Source organism: Lampris incognitus, chromosome 5 (genome assembly GCF_029633865.1).
Source record: "Lampris incognitus isolate fLamInc1 chromosome 5, fLamInc1.hap2, whole genome shotgun sequence".
In the NCBI taxonomy this organism is placed as follows: Eukaryota; Metazoa; Chordata; class Actinopteri; order Lampriformes; family Lampridae; genus Lampris; species Lampris incognitus.
The window spans coordinates 69050147-69069959 of record NC_079215.1 but is presented as its reverse complement, the minus strand read 5'-3'; the positions used below and the strand labels follow the sequence as shown (position 1 = coordinate 69069959).

Below are 19813 nucleotides of genomic sequence, written 5' to 3'. Positions count from 1 at the left end.
AGCGGAGGGTGACCGGTACACGAGCAGAGGGTGACCGGTACACGAGCGGAGGGTGACCGGTACACGAGCGGAGGGGGACCGGTACACGAGCGGAGGGGGACCGGTACACGAGCGGAGGGGGGACCGGTACACGAGCAGAGGGTGACCGGTACACGAGCAGCGGGGGACCGGTACACGAGCAGAGGGTGACCGGTACACGAGCAGAGGGGGACCGGTACACGAGCAGAGGGGGACCGGTACACGAGCAGAGGGGGACCGGTACACGAGCAGAGGGTGACCGGTACACGAGCAGCGGGGGACCGGTACACGAGCAGAGGGTGACCGGTACACGAGCAGAGGGTGACCGGTACACGAGCAGAGGGGGACCGGTACACGAGCGGAGGGGGACCGGTACACGAGCAGAGGGGGACCGGTACACGAGCAGAGGGGGACCGGTACACGAGCAGAGGGTGACCGGTACACGAGCAGAGGGTGACCGGTACACGAGCAGTGGGGGACCGGTACACGACCGGAGGGTGACCGGTACACGAGCAGCGGGTGACCGGTACACGAGCAGAGGGTGACCGGTACACGAGCGGAGGGTGACCGGTACACGAGCGGAGGGGGACCGGTACACGAGCAGTGGGGGACCGGTACACGAGCAGAGGGTGACCGGTACACGAGCAGAGGGGGACCGGTACACGAGCAGAGGGTGACCGGTACACGAGCAGCGGGGGACCGGTACACGAGCAGCGGGTGACCGGTACACGAGCAGAGGGTGACCGGTACACGAGCAGAGGGGGACCGGTACACGAGCAGAGGGTGACCGGTACACGAGCAGCGGGGGGACCGGTACACGAGCAGCGGGGGACCGGTACACGACCGGAGGGTGACCGGTACACGAGCAGCGGGTGACCGGTACACGAGCAGAGGGTGACCGGTACACGAGCAGAGGGGGACCGGTACACGAGCAGAGGGTGACCGGTACACGAGCAGCGGGGGACCGGTACACGAGCAGCGGGGGACCGGTACACGAGCAGAGGGTGACCGGTACACGAGCAGCGGGGGACCGGTACACGAGCAGAGGGTGACCGGTACACGAGCAGCGGGGGACCGGTACACGAGCAGAGGGGGACCGGTACACGAGCAGAGGGGGACCGGTACACGAGCAGAGGGGGACCGGTACACGAGCAGAGGGTGACCGGTACACGAGCAGAGGGTGACCGGTACACGAGCAGCGGGGGACCGGTACACGAGCAGAGGGTGACCGGTACACGAGCAGAGGGTGACCGGTACACGAGCAGAGGGGGACCGGTACACGAGCAGAGGGTGACCGGTACACGAGCAGCGGGGGACCGGTACACGAGCAGCGGGTGACCGGTACACGAGCAGCGGGTGACCGGTACACGAGCAGAGGGTGACCGGTACACGAGCAGAGGGTGACCGGTACACGAGCAGAGGGGGACCGGTACACGAGCAGAGGGTGACCGGTACACGAGCAGCGGGGGACCGGTACACGAGCAGCGGGGGGACCGGTACACGAGCAGCGGGTGACCGGTACACGAGCAGAGGGGGACCGGTACACGAGCAGCGGGGGACCGGTACACGAGCAGAGGGTGACCGGTACACGAGCAGCGGGGGACCGGTACACGAGCAGAGGGTGACCGGTACACGAGCAGAGGGTGACCGGTACACGAGCAGAGGGTGACCGGTACACGAGCAGTGGGTGACCGGTACACGAGCAGAGGGTGACCGGTACACGAGCGGAGGGTGACCGGTACACGAGCAGAGGGTGACCGGTACACGACCAGAGGGTGACCGGTACACGAGCAGTGGGGGACCGGTACACGAGCAGCGGGTGACCGGTACACGAGCAGAGGGTGACCGGTACACGAGCAGCGGGGGACCGGTACACGAGCAGAGGGTGACCGGTACACGAGCAGAGGGTGACCGGTACACGACCAGAGGGTGACCGGTACACGAGCAGAGGGGGACCGGTACACGAGCAGAGGGGGACCGGTACACGAGCAGAGGGGGACCGGTACACGAGCAGCGGGTGACCGGTACACGAGCAGAGGGTGACCGGTACACGACCGGAGGGTGACCGGTACACGAGCGGAGGGTGACCGGTACACGAGCAGAGGGTGACCGGTACACGAGCGGAGGGTGACCGGTACACGAGCAGAGGGGGACCGGTACACGAGCTACACGAGCAGAGGGTGACCGGTACACGAGCAGAGGGGGACCGGTACACGAGCAGCGGGGGACCGGTACACGAGCAGAGGGTGACCGGTACACGAGCAGCGGGGGACCGGTACACGACCAGAGGGTGACCGGTACACGAGCAGAGGGTGACCGGTACACGAGCAGAGGGGGACCGGTACACGAGCGGAGGGTGACCGGTACACGAGCAGAGGGTGACCGGTACACGAGCAGTGGGGGACCGGTACACGAGCAGAGGGTGACCGGTACACGAGCGGAGGGTGACCGGTACACGAGCTACACGAGCAGAGGGTGACCGGTACACGAGCAGAGGGTGACCGGTACACGAGCAGAGGGTGACCGGTACACGAGCAGAGGGTGACCGGTACACGAGCAGAGGGTGACCGGTACACGAGCGGAGGGTGACCGGTACACGAGCAGAGGGGGACCGGTACACGAGCAGAGGGTGACCGGTAAACGAGCAGAGGGTGACCGGTACACGAGCAGAGGGTGACCGGCCCCTGGCAGCTTCTTCAGCAGACAGTTACGCCCCAGCACATTCGATCCTCGCTCCCGACCAGGCCGCCGACCCGGACGTGCAGGCTCTCAGGACGGCTGTCGCAGGGCTGCAGTTAGAGGACGTGGCGTTCGCCGACGGTGGCCCCCTGCTGCCGTGTGACGTCTCTACGACGGGCCATTCCATGTCTGGAGACCGGGGACAAGCACTTGGTGGTGGAAGTCGGCGACAAGCCAGAGTGTATTTCAGTGGATTGCCTTAAGTCGGCTCACTTGGACTTGGACCGACCTGTTGGACTTGCCCAGCCCTCACGGGGGGGGGGGGCCTCCTACCCTGTCCCCACCCCCACCCCCCAACAAGGCCCCGAGGGTTCCTCCACCCCCCACCCTAAGGCCTCTCCTGTGGGCCCCCTGGCCTCCGCAACTGTTCGCCGAAGCCGCTGCGGCCGGGCCACCCGCCCCCCTCCACACCGACTTCTTCTTCTATGTGAATTCTGGGGGGACCTATGTAGCGGACTCTGTGGACATAATGCACCATACGAGGTTCTGGTCACTTCAAGAGGAAGTGTTTCCGGGTTGACAGGGTGAGCTACGGCGATGATTGGTTGGAGCAGCGCCATGTTGCTGGGGCTGCTGGTTTGTAGAGGAAATCAAAGATACACCACGTGTTCATGTAGTCAGTGAGAGAAATTGTCCGTCTCTACTTTCCCGCAATTTCCACAAGGTGACATTTTATTTTTTGAAAGTGGGGGAGGGTGTGGCGCCAGGCTTATAAGCTCAGCATTTCATATTCAGTCTGCTAATCCTAGGACCACCCCCCCATACAGTTGTCATTCATAGTTTTCTTGTTCATTTATTATTTTTATTTTAAGATGCTTTTTTGTACAGCCAGGAAAGACAAGATCCAGCGGTGCAAATTCATTTTCACTCATTGCCACTAGATGGCGATAATGACGCATAAATGGCAGCGCGACCCCTCAGGGCAGAAGGTGAGCGAGTTTTCCTCAGCTGTGAACAACTTCCTGTTCCTGTGGCTGCCCTTGTTCCCACTCACGAGGGAACGCTCGTCCGCATGACCGAGCGTTTGTAGAAGGCCTCGCTGGGTTTGGAGGAGGTGTAATGCATGTGTGTTGTGTTGTGATGTGATGTGTTGTGTTGTGATGTGATGTGATGTGATGTGTTGTGTTGTGTTGTGTTGTGTTGTGATGTGATGTGATGTGTTGTGTTGTGTTGTGTTGTGTTGTGATGTGATGTGTTGTGTTGTGATGTGATGTGTTGTGATGTGTTGTGTTGTGATGTGTTGTGTTGTGATGTGTTGTGTTGTGTTGTGTTGTGATGTGTTGTGTTGTGATGTGATGTGTTGTGTTGTGTTGTGATGTGATGTGATGTGTTGTGTTGTGATGTGATGTGTTGTGTTGTGTTGTGATGTGTTGTGATGTGATGTGTTGTGTTGTGTTGTGATGTGATGTGATGTGTTGTGTTGTGATGTGATGTGATGTGTTGTGTTGTGATGTGTTGTGATGTGATGTGTTGTGTTGTGATGTGATGTGTTGTGATGTGATGTGTTGTGGTGTGTTGTGATGTGTTGTGATGTGTTGTGATGTGTTGTGATGTGTTGTGTTGTGATGTGTTGTGTTGTGATGTGTTGTGATGTGATGTGGTGTGATGTGTTGTGATGTATTGTGATGTGATGTATTGTGTTGTGTTGTGATGTGTTGTGTTGTGATGTGTTGTGATGTGATGTGTTGTGTTGTGATGTGTTGTGGTGTGTTGTGATGTGATGTGTTGTGATGTGTTGTGATGTGTTGTGTTGTGTTGTGTTGTGATGTGTTGTGATGTGTTGTGTTGTGTTGTGATGTGTTGTGTTGTGATGTGATGTGTTGTGTTGTGATGTGTTGTGATGTGATGTGTTGTGTTGTGATGTGATGTGTTGTGTTGTGATGTGATGTGATGTGTTGTGTTGTGATGTGTTGTGTTGTGATGTGATGTGTTGTGTTGTGTTGTGATGTGGTGTGTTGTGATGTGTTGTGATGTGTTGTGATGTGTTGTGTTGTGATGTGTTGTGATGTGATGTGGTGTGATGTGTTGTGATGTATTGTGATGTGATGTATTGTGTTGTGATGTGTTGTGATGTGATGTGTTGTGTTGTGATGTGTTGTGATGTGATGTATTGTGGTGTGTTGTGTTGTGGTGTGTTGTGATGTGTTGTGTTGTGATGTGTTGTGGTGTGTTGTGATGTGATGTATTGTGATGTGTTGTGATGTGGTGTGTTGTGATGTGTTGTGATGTGTTGTGATGTGTTGTGGTGTGTTGTGATGTGTTGTGATGTGTTGTGTTGTGTTGTGATGTGTTGTGATGTGTTGTGTTGTGATGTGAAGTGATGTGATGTGATGTGATGTGTTGTGATGTGTTGTGTTGTGTTGTAATTTGGTGTCGTTTTACTTTATTCAAAGTGTCTTTATTGTGCCTGACAGACAGGGAAATTAGTTTGCAGCCAGTATATATATATATATATATATATATATATATATATATATATATATATATAAAACTCACACAAACAAAACATACACAACACCGTGAGATTTGTGTAGTGGGTCAGTTCTTTGGCACTTATAACACTGTTGTCCGTAGGCTGGACGCTTGGCCCGTTCAGCTGCGCGTCGCTGTGGCCTGAGAGGCGGTGCGGGGCTGTGACGGGTGCTTCTTGTTTGCAGCGGGCCTCACCGCTCACTGGCGCCGCCGTGTGGTGTGGCTGCTTCCCTCTGCCATCGTGTGAATCCGCCGGACTGGTGCCACGTTCACACGACAACCGTCTTGCTGAAAACGGAAGCTCCGCGTTCAGACGACCGACCCGCGTGTACACAGATCCGCAAAAAACGCTGTAGTATGCATGCCAAGCCAGTAGGTGGCGGTGAAACTTTGTAGTAGAGAGCCCGTCCGGTGGGCGACTATTTTTTTCCTAGGATGAATCCGGAAAGTTCCCGCACTTAGGCGCTAGGATTGGCCAGATCTGCCTGTCAGTCAAGGCCGAGCAACCAAGCTAACTGTGCCAACTTAACTGTTTATGGCAAACGATTTTTTTTCCTAGAATGAATCCGGAAAGTTGGCTGACAGGCAGATCTGGCCGAGCCTAGCGCCTGAGGGCGGGAACTTTCCGGATTCATCCTAGGAAAATAATATTGTCTTCCGGTGGATCCCAGGCGCCTGCGCACAAACGCTTTCTTCTCAGCGGTGAATAAACAAAACAGGCGATGGCGAGTGTACGCTCGAAAACACACATTTTGTCTGGACGGACGATGAAGAGTTGTTACTCCGAGGGACCCTGGACTATAAACTCAGCAGGGACAACAGCGCACACAGCTCGGTAAGCCGCCATTGTTACGGTAGAGGCTAGTTCCCGTCGATGCGGAGAACGGAATGGCGTAGAGAACGGTCAACTGAGCATGCGCGAAATGCCTCCGCCACGCCCCGCGTAGCGTCCAGGCGCTGGATTCTAGGAAGCCCCGCCCCTACTCTGTGTCTGATTAGCTAACTTTAACCCTAACCCCGCCCTAACGCTAACCTACCCAAACAACGGAGGCAACGAGTCCTTGCGCATGCTCAGTTGACCGTTCTCCGCATCGACGGGAACTAGCCGCTACCGTGTCGGAACACCAGGTGACACGGGGCGACGGTACCGGGTCCACTGCGGAGCCCGAACCACATGGTGAGCAGGCAGGACGGCCTAGTGACCTCCAGAGGGTCCACACGTGTTGTCTCCCCGAATAACCCGGCTAACGGACCTTTGGTCACACGACCTGGTGGGCCGGCACGTGAACACCTGCGTGCCGCGCGGCAATCAGAGCAGATGAGCGGCAGCCGGTGTGGGAGCGGAAGCTGCACCCACGCCGCACCGCCTGAGCCGCCGCACGCCGCCGGAGAGGAGCCGCATGCCACCGCACGTGTTTCTCCGCACCCCCCGCGTAGCTGCAGCGAGCTGGTAGGATGCAGAAAAGCCCGAGGAAGTACTTCGTTAGCATGGATGAGTACTTGTCCAGCCTGGGCCTGTACCGCAAAATGATGCCTCGGGACGCCTCCTGCCTTTTCCGAGTCGTGTCCGAGAAGGTAAGCTCAACGATTCATTACGCTTAATGGCGCTGCACTTGCTTAATCCCCATGGGGCAACTCGTCCACATCCGCCGCGGCGGGGGACCGCCAGCTAGGCTGGTCCGCTAGCTAGCGGGACTCCTTGCCGCTCTTCAGCCCCGAGCAGCGCGCTGGGCACGCCGTGAGGCTCTTCAGCCCCGAGCAGCAGGCTGGGCACGCCGTCAGGCTCTTCAGCCCCGAGCAGCAGGCTGGGCACGCCGTCAGGCTCTTCAGCCCCGAGCAGCAGGCTGGGCACGCCGTCAGGCTCTTCGCCGTGAGGCTCTTCAGCCCCGAGCAGCAGGCTGGGCCGCCGTGAGGCTCTTCGCCGTGAGGCTCTTCAGCCCCGAGCAGCAGGCTGGGTCGCCGTGAGGCTCTTCAGCCGTGAGGCTCTTCAGCCCCGAGCAGCGGGCTGGGCCGCCGTGAGGCTCTTCAGCCCCGAGCAGCAGGCTGGGCCGCCGTGAGGCTCTTCGCCGTGAGGCTCTTCGCCGTGAGGCTCTTCAGCCGTGAGGCTCTTCAGCCCCGAGCAGCGGGCTGGGCCGCCGTGAGGCTCTTCGCCGTGAGGCTCTTCGCCGTGAGGCTCTTCGCCGTGAGGCTCTTCGCCGTGAGGCTCTTCAGCCGTGAGGCTCTTCGCCCCGCTCAGCGGCGCTTCGCCCAGGGTGAAGTGTGTTGTAGAAAACGGGCCTCCGAGGTTACGGCGGCGTCTGTCCAAGTGTGCGGTTTGGCTCGGGTGCCTGCCGTTGGCACCCGAGCCAAACGGCCAGCTAATTACGGACCTCTCATGGCGGCGGAGGAGGAGGAGGACCGACGCGGCCGTTCTGGATTTGAGAGTCTCATAAGCTAGTGAACAGAAGCAGAGGTGCACGCCTGCCGCTCCACGGGTGCCCCCAACATTACATATATTCGCATTAAAACGAGTTTTAGATCAATTGCGCGCAGAAAAGTTATAAATCTACCTAAAACGACCATGAGCGGTCAAAGTGACCGTTTTGTAATTTGCGCGTGATCGCGTGCGTCATGTCAGTATTTATGACGTGTGTTGGTGGCGTCATTTCCTGCGTGAGGTTCGTTGCTGTGTCCTAGAAAAACACTAGCGCCCTCCAGTGGAGAGAAATAGTCTAAACTTGATCTGTGACGATGTCCAACATGTCTGGGTACAGACGCACCGTGACTACCGCCGAGGCGCTGCATGATTTATTACAGGCGTTAGGCGGTGGCCATTTAAAATTGTTTAAAAATAGCGTTAAAGGGGTCCGCGGTGGCGTAGCGGTCTAAGCATCGGCTTGGTGTCGATGCAGTTGCCCACTGGGGACTGGGGTTCGCGCCCCGGTCTCGTCAGATCCGACTATGGCCGGACTCGATGAAGCAGCAATCATTGGCAACGCTGTCTTCGGGAGGGGGGCGGAGTCGGCTTGTGTTCGTCATGTGAATGCGTCTCTGTGTGTGTCGGAAAAACAGTGGTTCGGCTTGGAGTCGCCTTGTCACGAAAGTGGGGAGGCGCTTTCCTTCGAGACTGCCGGCCGGAGAGATGCAGTTGGCGAACGCATGCAATACGAGGGTGGGTGTTTGAATTAAAATAGGGATCAATTGGCCGCTAAATTGGGAGAAAAAAGGGAAAAATCAGAAATAAATTTATAAAAAAAAAAAAATAGCGTTAAAGTTGTTAAAATGTTAACTTCGGTGTCGGTTAGTTTCATAACAGACATGCTAACACATGTAATGCATAAATATCTCAAATGGGTATTTATCTTGACACAATATAGAGTTTAAACACCGTGGCGGTCAAAATGACTGCCAACAGTCGTTCTAGTAGTTTTTAATTTCCGGTCGTTGTTTGGGACCTTTTCGATATTTATTTAAATTTTTTTTTTACATTTCAAGTTTTATAGGCATTGTTACGTTTGTTAGATTAGCAATATGTGTTTTCCATTGTTCAGGTAATATTTTCACTTTTTCCGTTTTGCTCTTCAAGTTCCACCATGTCTCTCTGAAGTTTAAATTGTTTAAAAATAGTGTTAAAGTTGTTAAAATGTTAACTTTGGTGTCGGTTATTTTCATAACAGACATACTAACACATGTAATGCATTAATATCTCAACTGGGTGTTTATCCTGACAGAGTTTAAAACCCGTGGGCGGCCATTTTGACCCCTTATCGCGTGACGTAAAAGCGGCGTTGTAAACAAGATGCGCGCGCAGAACGTGTGGCAAAACATGGCCGAGAAACAACGTGCGAACCTATGAGACTCGCAGATGAAAGCGTATGAAACTTAAAATTAAACGGAGAAAGTTAGGAATTTGAGAAAACGGAAATCTCAGAATATGGTGAAGGTCTAAGCAAGGAAGACGGACAGCATTACAAGTCGAAACTTATGCTGAGTGTCCTATACTAGACTTTATCACATTAGTATAGCTGTAAAATAATAACGAGGCAAGAGACGAGCACCGTACGTTTTCAACTCCTTTCTTTTTTATCTCACTTCTTCATCACCCTCAGCACCGTACTACTCAGCAACAATCATTAGGCTACTGCGCCCTCTGGTGGCGTGGTGGTATTGCAATGCATGAACAATGAATGAACCGACTACACAACACTGAACACCGGAGAAAAACTTGCCGATCCGTTTCCGTTTGCTGAGGCTCAGTGGACAAGTGGTGTCACCAAGTTGCCAAACATCGGCTGGAGGGAGGTGACTGAACACCTCATAGACACACCGTGTATTTACCACAGAATCAGTGAAGACGTGCAAGTCTTTAGAAGCATACCATTACTTTGTTGGTGGACATGTCCAAGACTGCTTTTACAATCCGCTATCGAAGGAAAACGAGTTTTGCTTCATCAAATCAAAGGTAAACCCTCGTAGTTTAATTGTTTGTACGGTTGAATTGTTTGTATTCAACAAAAGTTGAATAGTTTGTACGGTTATGAGATCGAGGCTGAAGTCAAATTATGACATCATGACACAAGAAAGCTGATGGAGTTGTTGTCAGACTTGAGGACGGCATTAATGCTAGTCATTGTCAGCCTTGAGGAAGGCATTAATGCTAGTCGTTGCTAGGCATTAACAACTCACACTGTGGTTTGGCAGTTGCTCTCCTAGTACAGTACCACATGTAGAGCTGTTATATTTATATTTATATAGCTGTTATACAGTATAACACAGTACTTATTTGTGTAAGAAACGGACACATACCAGACGTGAAATGTTCTCCGCAAATCTTCACATTTGATATTTGCTCTTCTGACCACGTCTTCCGGCCCTCCCGACGGATCGCATGAACCCACCCACGCCTGTCGTCTTCGTTTTTCGACTGGAGTTTTCCTTTTCGGCATGCGATAAAAATGCAGATGCTTGTTTTTACCATCTTTAGGATTTGTACAACCGACAGCGCAACAACTGTGAGGCGTTTCTTTTCGTTTTAAATCCATTTCTCCCTGATGATCTCTTCGAAATGAACGTAGTGATGTTTACAAACACAAGACTCGTGGCCCCTTTTTGCCTCACAATCTGCGCACGCACATTTGGTGCATGTAAACAAGGAAACGCATCTATTGGTCAATTACAATAATACCACGTCCCCTCTCTAGAGAACAAAGGGTAGACTACCATTGTCTCACCAGACCTTAGAGGATTATTCTGCCTCTTTTTTAGAAAGGTTCGTTCCTATCTAATTGCTGTGAGGAAGAACAATGTTAACATAGCGTTACTTAAAGTGCTCAAAACTACACCCCTTAACAACTAACATAGGCTCTGTTTAACTTAACATAACACAGGGCTTTTTCCCCCCACATGTTCTTATTTCAGTTCTCAGGTTAAGTCTAGTAGGCTTAACTATGGCTCTCCCAAACCAGTTTCTGAGTGTGGGAGTCTCTGCAGGTGAGTCTTGGGGTACCACAGCAGGTGACATGGGAGCCTGCTCAGAAGTTGGCTCTGGCGTTTGTTGCTGTGATGGAGAACCTCTGACTTGTACAGGTGTGTGTAGAGGTATCAGGTGCTGGCAGTTGCGTCTCACCACCCCCTGAGGTAGAGCCACCAAGTAAGACCTCGGAGTGGAATGATTCTGTGGGACCGTTCCGGACATCTTGGAGTCGGTTACCCATACCCGTTCTCGCGTTGAAAGGTCACTGAGAGCTTTAGCACGGTGACGCCTGTTATAGTTGTCAGCATCTGATGTCCCCTTCTCCTTTTCCTTCCGGGCGAGCACGATGCTATCAGGCAGTGCAGGGTCAGCGGAGAGGGAAGAATTGGCACCATGGGCGAAGACGTCGACCCATGAGGAGCTGAGCTGGGCTGGCTTTATAGGCTAGTAGAGTCAGGTAGATTTTTCATGGTCTGGACTGCCCGTTCTGCTGCACCCGTACTCCACGGAAACTTTGGGCTGCTGGTGATGTGTTTGAACCCATACGAAGACGCAAAGGAAGTGAACGCTTGTCCAGAAAACTGTGGCCATTATCCGACATCAGGACCTCCGGGATGCCATGGTGGGTAAAAATCGACCTCAAATTAACAATGACGTCGGTGGACCTGGTGTGAGATAATTGTGCAATCTCAACAAACCTGGAGAAGTAATCAACGACAAGCAGATAAGTTTTGCTTCCCAGGACAAACGGGTCCGCCCCCCAACTTTTCCAGTGGTCTTCCAGGGTGTTCTGATGGCATGAGTGGCTCTTTGGGATTATGTTGTTCTTGTATTCATGTCCTGCAGTTGAGCACCATTTCGTTCGATTGCTGGCTGAGTCCCAGCCACCACACATACTGACGAGCACGTGCTTTACATTTCACCACACCTTTGTGTAGTTTGGCTATCACACCATTCTGCGTTGCTGAAGGTGTTGCGAGCCTTGTGTCTTTCAGCAGTAAGCCGTCTTTCACTGTGAGCGTAGCTCGCTCTGGCCAGTAGCTTTTCCACACGGGTTCCTGTTTTGCATGCGCTGGCAATCCTTCCATGCAAAGCATCATGACACGTGAGCGGATACTGTCGGCTTTCTGCTGGTCTTTCAGGTTTTCCATGTACGTGGGACTGACCGGTAGGCTTTGCATGATACAGTCCATGTAAATGTTTGTGCTTTCCATTAATTCCTGATCTTCTGTGGACATGGGCGCTTTCACAGGTGATAATGACAGTGACTTTTCTGGCACATGCATGATGGAGTATGAGTAGCACATCAGCCTCATCCTGAAGCGCTGGATTCTCAGTGGCAGAGGATCCAGTGGTTGGGCTCCAAGTAGGCTCCAATTGTCTTGCCATGTTAATGGCTTTTTCCAGGTCAAAGTCCTTCTCCATTTGCATCGGTGTGTCTGCCAGTCTAGCCCCTATCCTGTCCCTGATTAATTCCTCATGCAGCGTTCCATAATTGGAGTGTTTCTGTTTTGCTGAACACTGACTCCTCCTGCCCCAGCCTCATTCCTTTTGGTCAACTACAATAAAACCACAAAATCCACATTTACCAAGGCCTTCCTACTGTAGCGACTAGGGAGGCGGTCGGTCTGACTGTTGGCAGCTCCATGCTGGGGGAGCACAGGGGCTCATGGGACTGTTATTGTTCTTAAAATTGTCATGATTTATGTGTTTAAACGTTGTTTATGTTTTGGTTATTGTGTTGCTTGTTTGGGGATTTGACTCGGACTGGGTAGAGGACTGTTATTGACTGCCTGACCTTAGGACCATGACTTAGACTGATGTCGCCAGTTGCGACACCAGGAGGAAATTGTTACGTTGTTGTCTGTTCTGGCCAGTGTGTAAATGAAAGAGCACTCCCAGGGTCGTGCAGCATATGGAGCATGGGAGCTGACATTAAAAAGAGATCTCTGTTTCGCGAGTCATACTTCCATGCCAGCTCTCCACATTGGTGTCCGGAGTGGGATTGAGCTGAAGAATGGAGAGGGAGATCCAGAGATTGGGGTGGGATGTTTAGCAGATCCGCTGGCACTTGGAAAACTTGGTGTAGCAAAAAATAGAGCCCGCCAGAGATAGAATTTTTCCAGCCTCTGGCTCTAGTGCAATGGGGCCCCACCGCCCCCAAGACACCAGGAAGGCCAATACAGGGAAATGCCTGCTGCCCACCTCCACAGACCTCCCCCTAGTGACCGGAAGGGATGCTGTGCATAGAACACCAGCCCATCTGCCCAAGTACAACGAGATGACACAGCTAGAGCTGTACCTCGCGCAAGTCCAATTAGCGGCATGGCACAACGGATGGAACAACGAGGATGCTGCCATCCACCTGGCTCTGGCGTTGGAGCGAAAGGCTTTGCAGGTGCTCCTTGACCTAGCCCCAGCAGAGCAGCGGGACCTCCAAGCCCTGACCATGGTGCTGGAGAGGCGATTCGGGCAATGCCTCTTCACTGACCAGAGCAGGGAGCAGCTAGCCAACTGTTGCTGCCAAGAGGGCGAGGGCCTGGATATCTTCACCACAGATGTGCAGCTACACGCCCAACATGGTTACCTGCAGTTCAACGCAGCCGCCCAAGAGGAGCGTGCTCTCCATGCTTTCCTGTGAGGGCTCACGCCAGAGTGGTTGTGCCAGCATGTTCGCCTCGCCATGCGCCAGTTCCTCAGTGAAATTCTCTGTGAAGTGGAATGGGCCAAGGTGGTACTTCCCAGATGGCTTACCCAGTAGAAGGCGCCCGCTCTCTGACTGCATGTCAGGTTTGCTGCCAATGAGGAAGAGGTAGAAGAGGTCTACCAGGTTTGGCTTCCAGCAGAGCAGTCTCGGTGATGGCCTCCCAACATCCAGGCAACGTCCACCCCGGCCGGCTGACCGCTGTTAACAGTGTGACGAGCCTGTTCACATAGCCCACAACTGCCCAGCACTGGCGCCAAAAACCAGAGTCAGCTGGCTGGCAGGGACACGATGGCAAAGTGGCCTAGTTAGGGAGACCACCATTCCAGTGTCCAGCCCCCCTTCAAGGCCGATGTACTCTGGTTGACCAACCTAGGTCACACCAAAGGACTGTATTTGGACTGCCAACTTGAGGGCCAGTCCTGCCAGGCCCAGGTAGACACAGGATCTGTCATTTCCCCAGTGTGACCTGGCATCCTCCCGGGCACCACCAGCTCCCTCTTAGTGGCATGGTCACCAACCAATACCCAGCTGATGACGTTGACAGAGGAGAAGGAGAGGAAAGAGGTCACTGTGAGTCCAGGCTGGAGACCAGGAGCTGACACACGAGTTCTCGCTCACCAACATCTGGGACACGTGCATCATTGGCCTGGACCTGCTGACCCACTGTGGAGCCTGTGTTAACATGTCAGAGGCAACTATCACCTCGGCACGAAGACCGTGGCGCTCCGGTCCGGCCGGGGGAGGAGCAGGCTCAGGGACTGGCAAGCCAGTCACCGAGCAGCCGCCGCTCAGCAGCCACAGAGCCCCAGTGCGGCATTAGTGTGCTGCTACTGCCAGCGGCAAGAGGAACGGGGCCAGATGACGCTGACAGTGGCAGCCGTCCATACCACCAGCAACGAGGAGAGGTGGTTCCTGTTGACCACGCAGTTACTGAGGCAGCAGCAGGAGGCAGACGTGGCTCCTGCGTTGCTGAGGGGCTGTGTAAATAAAAGGGCACTCCTGAGGTCATACGGTGTTTGGGGCATGGGAGCTGCCATTAAAAAGAGATCTTTGTTTCTCGAGTCACACCTCCACACCGGCTCGCCGCACTACTTTTTTAACCCTCGTGTTTATTTTGATGCCACGCGGGACAGACAGCCGCTACGGGGTTTAGCTGGTGTGACATCATAGGCACTGGCTACCTCTGGCAGTGTCAAAGTATAAATTGTAATGACGCTCCGTCTTTATTCATACTCATGCATACCACGGGTTTCTGAGAGCCTCGTTCCTTAAGCACTGACTAGATGTCAGTCACAATTAAGCACCGACTAGATGTCAGTCACAATTAAGCACCGACTAGATGTCAGTCACAATTAAGCACTGACTAGATGTCAGTCACAATTAAGCACCGACTAGATGTCAGTCACAATTAAGCACCGACTAGATGCCAGTCACAGTTAAGCACCGACTAGATGTCAGTCACAGTTAAGCCCCGACTAGATGTCAGTCACAGTTAAGCATCGACTAGATGTCAGTCACAGTTAAGTCCCGACTAGATGTCAGTCACAGTTAAGCCCCGACTAGATGTCAGTCGCAGTTAAGCCCCGACTAGATGTCAGTCGCAGTTAAGCCCCGACTAGATGTCAGTCGCAGTTAAGCCCCGACTAGATGTCAGTCACAGTTAAGCACCGACTAGATGTCAGTCACAGTTAAGCCCCGACTAGATGGCAGTCACAGTTAAGCCCCGACTAGATGGCAGTCACAGTTAAGCACCGACTAGATGTCAGTCACAGTTAAGCACCGACCAGATGCCAGTCATAGTTAGCCCCGACTAGATGTCAGTCGTAGTTAAGCACCGACCAGATGCCAGTCATAGTTAGCCCCGACTAGATGTCAGTCGTAGTTAAGCACCGACCAGATGCCAGTCACAGTTAGCCCCGACTAGATGTCAGTCACAGTTAAGGACTGACTAGATGGATGTACAACACATGGTCACCTGAGTCTGCCCAGTAAAACCAGTCTGCTTACATGTCAGCAGTCAGGAAACGGTGAAGCTCAACGGATGTTTGTCTGTCTGTAGTTGTATTACTCACAGAACTACCACCAGGAGGTCCGTGCAGAGTGTGCCAACTTCATGAGAACCAACCGGGTGACCTTTGAACCAGTGAGTTATGTGTTAACACACACTCCTCATCCTAAACATAGTGATGATAATCGTAATAAAGCTTTGTTATTATTATTATTATTATTGTAATTATTTACTGTTAAGTCCTTTTACAGGGGGTGTCTGGGTGGTGTGGCGGTCTATTCCGTTGCCTACCAACATGGGGATCGCCGGTTCAAATCCCTGTGTTACCTCCGGCTTGGTTGGGCGTCCCTACAGGCACAATTGGCAGTGTCTGCGGGTGGTAAGCTGGATGTGTCCTGGTCGCTGCACTAGCGCCTCCTCTGGTCACGTCGGGGTGCCTGTTCGGGGGGGAGGGGGAACTGGGGGGAATAGCGTGACGTGCCCCTGGTGAAACTCCTCACTGTCAGGTGAAAAGAAGCAGCTGGTGACTCCACATGTATGGGAGGAGGCATGTGGTAGTCTGCAGCCCTCCCCGGATCAGCAGAGGGGGTGGAGCAGCGACCAGGACAGCTCAGAGAGTCGGGTAATTGGCCAAGTACAATTGGGTGGTGGTGGTGGTGGGGGGGAATCCAAAAAAAGGTCGTTTTACAAAACAAGAAATGAAAACGTGAAAGTGACAATAATGGAGGACAGGCAAGACTGCGTGGAGTTGAATAGAAAGATAAAGTGAACATGACAAAAGTGCTCTGCTGATAAAAACATGTTTTAAAAGCTGACACGGATTTAACTGAGAGGATCTTCTGACAGAGCAGAACTGCCCTCCTGATTTACAGACTAAAGTTTGACAGTGTAGCACAGTTCAGGTCATCATAGACAGTCCTACACTTGTCTTCTTCACATTCACATCACTCTCCCCTCATCCAGTCTTCACCACTCTCCTCCTGATCCAGTCTGCACCACTCTCCTCCTGATCCAGTCTTCACCACTCTCCCCTCATCCAGTCTTCACCACTCTCCTCCTGATCCAGTCTTCACCACTCTCCCCTCATCCAGTCTTCACCACTCTCCTCCTGATCCAGTCTGCACCACTCTCCTCCTGATCCAGTCTTCACCACTCTCCCCTCATCCAGTCTTCACCACTCTCCTCCTGATCCAGTCTGCACCACTCTCCTCCTGATCCAGTCTTCACCACTCTCCCCCTCATCCAGTCTTCACCACTCTCCTCCTGATCCAGTCTTCACCACTCTCCCCTCATCCAGTCTTCACCACTCTCCTCCTGATCCAGTCTGCACCACTCTCCTCCTGATCCAGTCTTCACCACTCTCCCCTCATCCAGTCTTCACCACTCTCCCCCTCATCCAGTCTTCACCACTCTCCTCCTGATCCAGTCTTCACCACTCTCCCCTCATCCAGTCTTCACCACTCTCCTCCTGATCCAGTCTGCACCACTCTCCCCCCGATCCAGTCTGCACCACTCTCCCCCGATCCAGTCTGCACCACTCTCCCCCGATTCAGTCTGCACCACTCTCCCCCTTATCCACTCTTCACCACTCTCCTCCTGATCCAGTCTTCCACTCTCCTCCTGATCCAGTCTTCACCACTCCCCCTCTGATCCAGTCTTCACCACTCTCCCCCCTCATCCAGTCTTCACCACTCTCCTCCTGATCCAGTCTTCACCACTCTCCTCCTGATCCAGTCTTCACCACTCTCCCCCCCTGATCCAGTCTTCACCACTCTCCCCCCCGATCCAGTCTGCACCAATCTCCCCCCTCATCCAGTCTTCACCACTCTCTCCTGATCCAGTCTTCACCACTCTCCCCTGATCCAGTCTGCACCACTCTCCCCCCTCATCCAGTCTGCACCACTCTCCCACTGATCCAGTCTGCACCACTCTCCTCCTGATCCAGTCTTCACCACTCCCCCTCTGATCCAGTCTTCACCACTCCCCCTCTGATCCAGTCTTCACCACTCTCCCCCCTCATCCAGTCTTCACCACTCTCCTCCTGATCCAGTCTTCACCACTCTCCTCCTGATCCAGTCTTCACCACTCTCCTCCCGATCCAGTCTTCACCACTCTCCTCCCGATCCAGTCTTCACCACTCTCTCCTGATCCAGTCTTCACCACTCTCTCCTGATCCAGTCTTCACCACTCTCCCCTGATCCAGTCTGCACCACTCTCCCCCCTCATCCAGTCTGCACCACTCTCCCCCCCTCATCGTCTTCACCACTCTCCTCCTGATCCAGTCTGCACCACTCTCCCCCCCCTGATCAAGTCTGCACCACTCTCCCCCCTCATCGTCTTCACCACTCTCCTCCTGATCCAGTCTTCACCACTCTCCTCCCGATCCAGTCTTCACCACTCTCTCCTGATCCAGTCTTCACCACTCTCTCCTGATCCAGTCTTCACCACTCTCTCCTGATCCAGTCTTCACCACTCTCTCCTGATCCAGTCTGCACCACTCTCTCCTGATCCAGTCTTCACCACTCTCCCCTGATCCAGTCTGCACCACTCTCCCCCCTCATCCAGTCTTCACCACTCTCCCCCCTCATCGTCTTCACCACTCTCCTCCTGATCCAGTCTGCACCACTCTCCCCCCCTGATCAAGTCTGCACCACTCTCCCCCCTCATCGTCTTCACCACTCTCCTCCTGATCCAGTCTTCACCACTCCCCTGATCCAGTCTTCACCACTCTCCCCCCCTGATCCAGTCTTCACCACTCTCCCCCCCTGATCCAGTCTGCACCACTCTCCCCCCTCATCCAGTCTTCACCACTCGCCTCCTGATCCAGTCTTCACCACTCTCCCACTGATCCAGTCTTCACCACTCTCCCCTGATCCAGTCTGCACCACTCTCCCCCCCTGATCCAGTCTGCACCACTCTCCCCCTCATCCAGTCTGCACCACTCTCCCCCGATCCAGTCTTCACCGCTGTCCTCCTGATCCAGTCCTCACCACTCTCCTCCCGATCCAGTCTTCACCACTCCCCCTCTGACCCAATCTTCACCACTCTCCTCCTGATCCAGTCTGCACCACTCTCCCCCTGATCCAGTCTTCACCACTCTCCTCCTGATCCAGTCTTCACCACGCCCCTCTGATCCAGTCTTCACCACTCTTCTCCTGATCCACTCTTCACCACTCTCCTCCTGATCAAGTCTGCACCACTCTCCCCCTGATCCAGTCTTCACCACTCCCCCTCTGATCCAGTCTTCACCACTCTCCTCCTGATCCACTCTTCACCACTCTCCTCCTGATCCACTCTTCACCACTCTCCCCCGATCCACTCTTCACCACTCTCCTCCTGATCCACTCTTCACCACTCTCCTCCTGATCCAGTCTTCACCACTCTCCCCCGATCCACTCTTCACCACTCTCCTCCTGATCCACTCTTCACCACTCTCCTCCTGATCCACTCTTCACCACTCTCCTCCTGATCCAGTCTGCACCACTCTCCTCCTGATCCACTCTTCACCACTCTCCTCCTGATCCAGTCTTCACCACTCTCCTCCTGATCCACTCTTCACCACTCTCCTCCTGATCCACTCTTCACCACTCTCCTCCTGATCCAGTCTGCACCACTCTCCTCCTGATCCACTCTTCACCACTCTCCTCCTGATCCAGTCTTCACCACTCTCCTCCTGATCCAGTCTTCACCACTCTCCTCCTGATCCAGTCTTCACCACTCTCCCACTGATCCAGTCTTCACCACTCTCCTCCTGATCCAGTCTTCACCACTCTCCTCCTGATCCAGTCTGCACCAGTCCTGACATCACTGTCAAACATGCTTCATCTTTACCACGTGTGTGTGTGTGTGTGTGTGTGAGAGAGAGAGAGAGAGAGAGAGAGAGAGAGAGAGAGAGAGAGAGAGAGAGAGAGAGAGAGAGAGAGAGAGAGAGAGAGAGAGAGAGAGAGAGAGAGAGAGAGAGAGAGAGAGAGAGAGAGAGAGAGAGAGAGAGAGAGAGAGAGAGAGAGAGAGAGAGAGAGAGAGAGAGAGAGAGAGACTGCAGTCAGAGGAAGTGGGTCAGTGAAAGTGTAATGCCAAGTGTTTTCCAGTGGATCAGGATTGGAAGTGGTCTGGTTTGTTCCTGGTTTTAGGAGTCCAGTGTGTGGAAGAGACTGCAGCAGCAGAGGAGCTCAGGATGTGAAATGTAGACAAAGTTGTGAAGAACATCAGCCCACTAGCAGGCCACAGCAGCTGGAACAGGGGCAGGTGATGGGGTGTGAACATCGGAGTATCTTCTGGCTTAACAAGTGGAGCTCTAGATGAGTGATGGAAGCATGTGTCTAATGGAAGTGGATAGAAGTGACGTGGTGTTTCTCCATCTTGACTGGTCCATGTGTCTGCTAGTGGTGATGAAGAAAGCCACCATCGCCTTCTACTC

General features: G+C 53.7%; 1 protein-coding gene across 1 annotated transcript in view; it reads left to right on the top strand.

Moving 5' to 3' along the window:
• The first annotated feature begins 6684 nt into the window (after positions 1-6684).
• Positions 6685-19813, top strand: part of alg13 (ALG13 UDP-N-acetylglucosaminyltransferase subunit) — an 88510-nt gene continuing 75381 nt past the window's right edge. Inside the window, exons 1-2 of the mRNA XM_056280595.1 lie at positions 6685-6804; positions 15448-15531. Coding sequence (XP_056136570.1) covers positions 6685-6804; positions 15448-15531 — 204 coding nt within the window. The remainder of the gene's footprint in view (positions 6805-15447; positions 15532-19813) is intronic.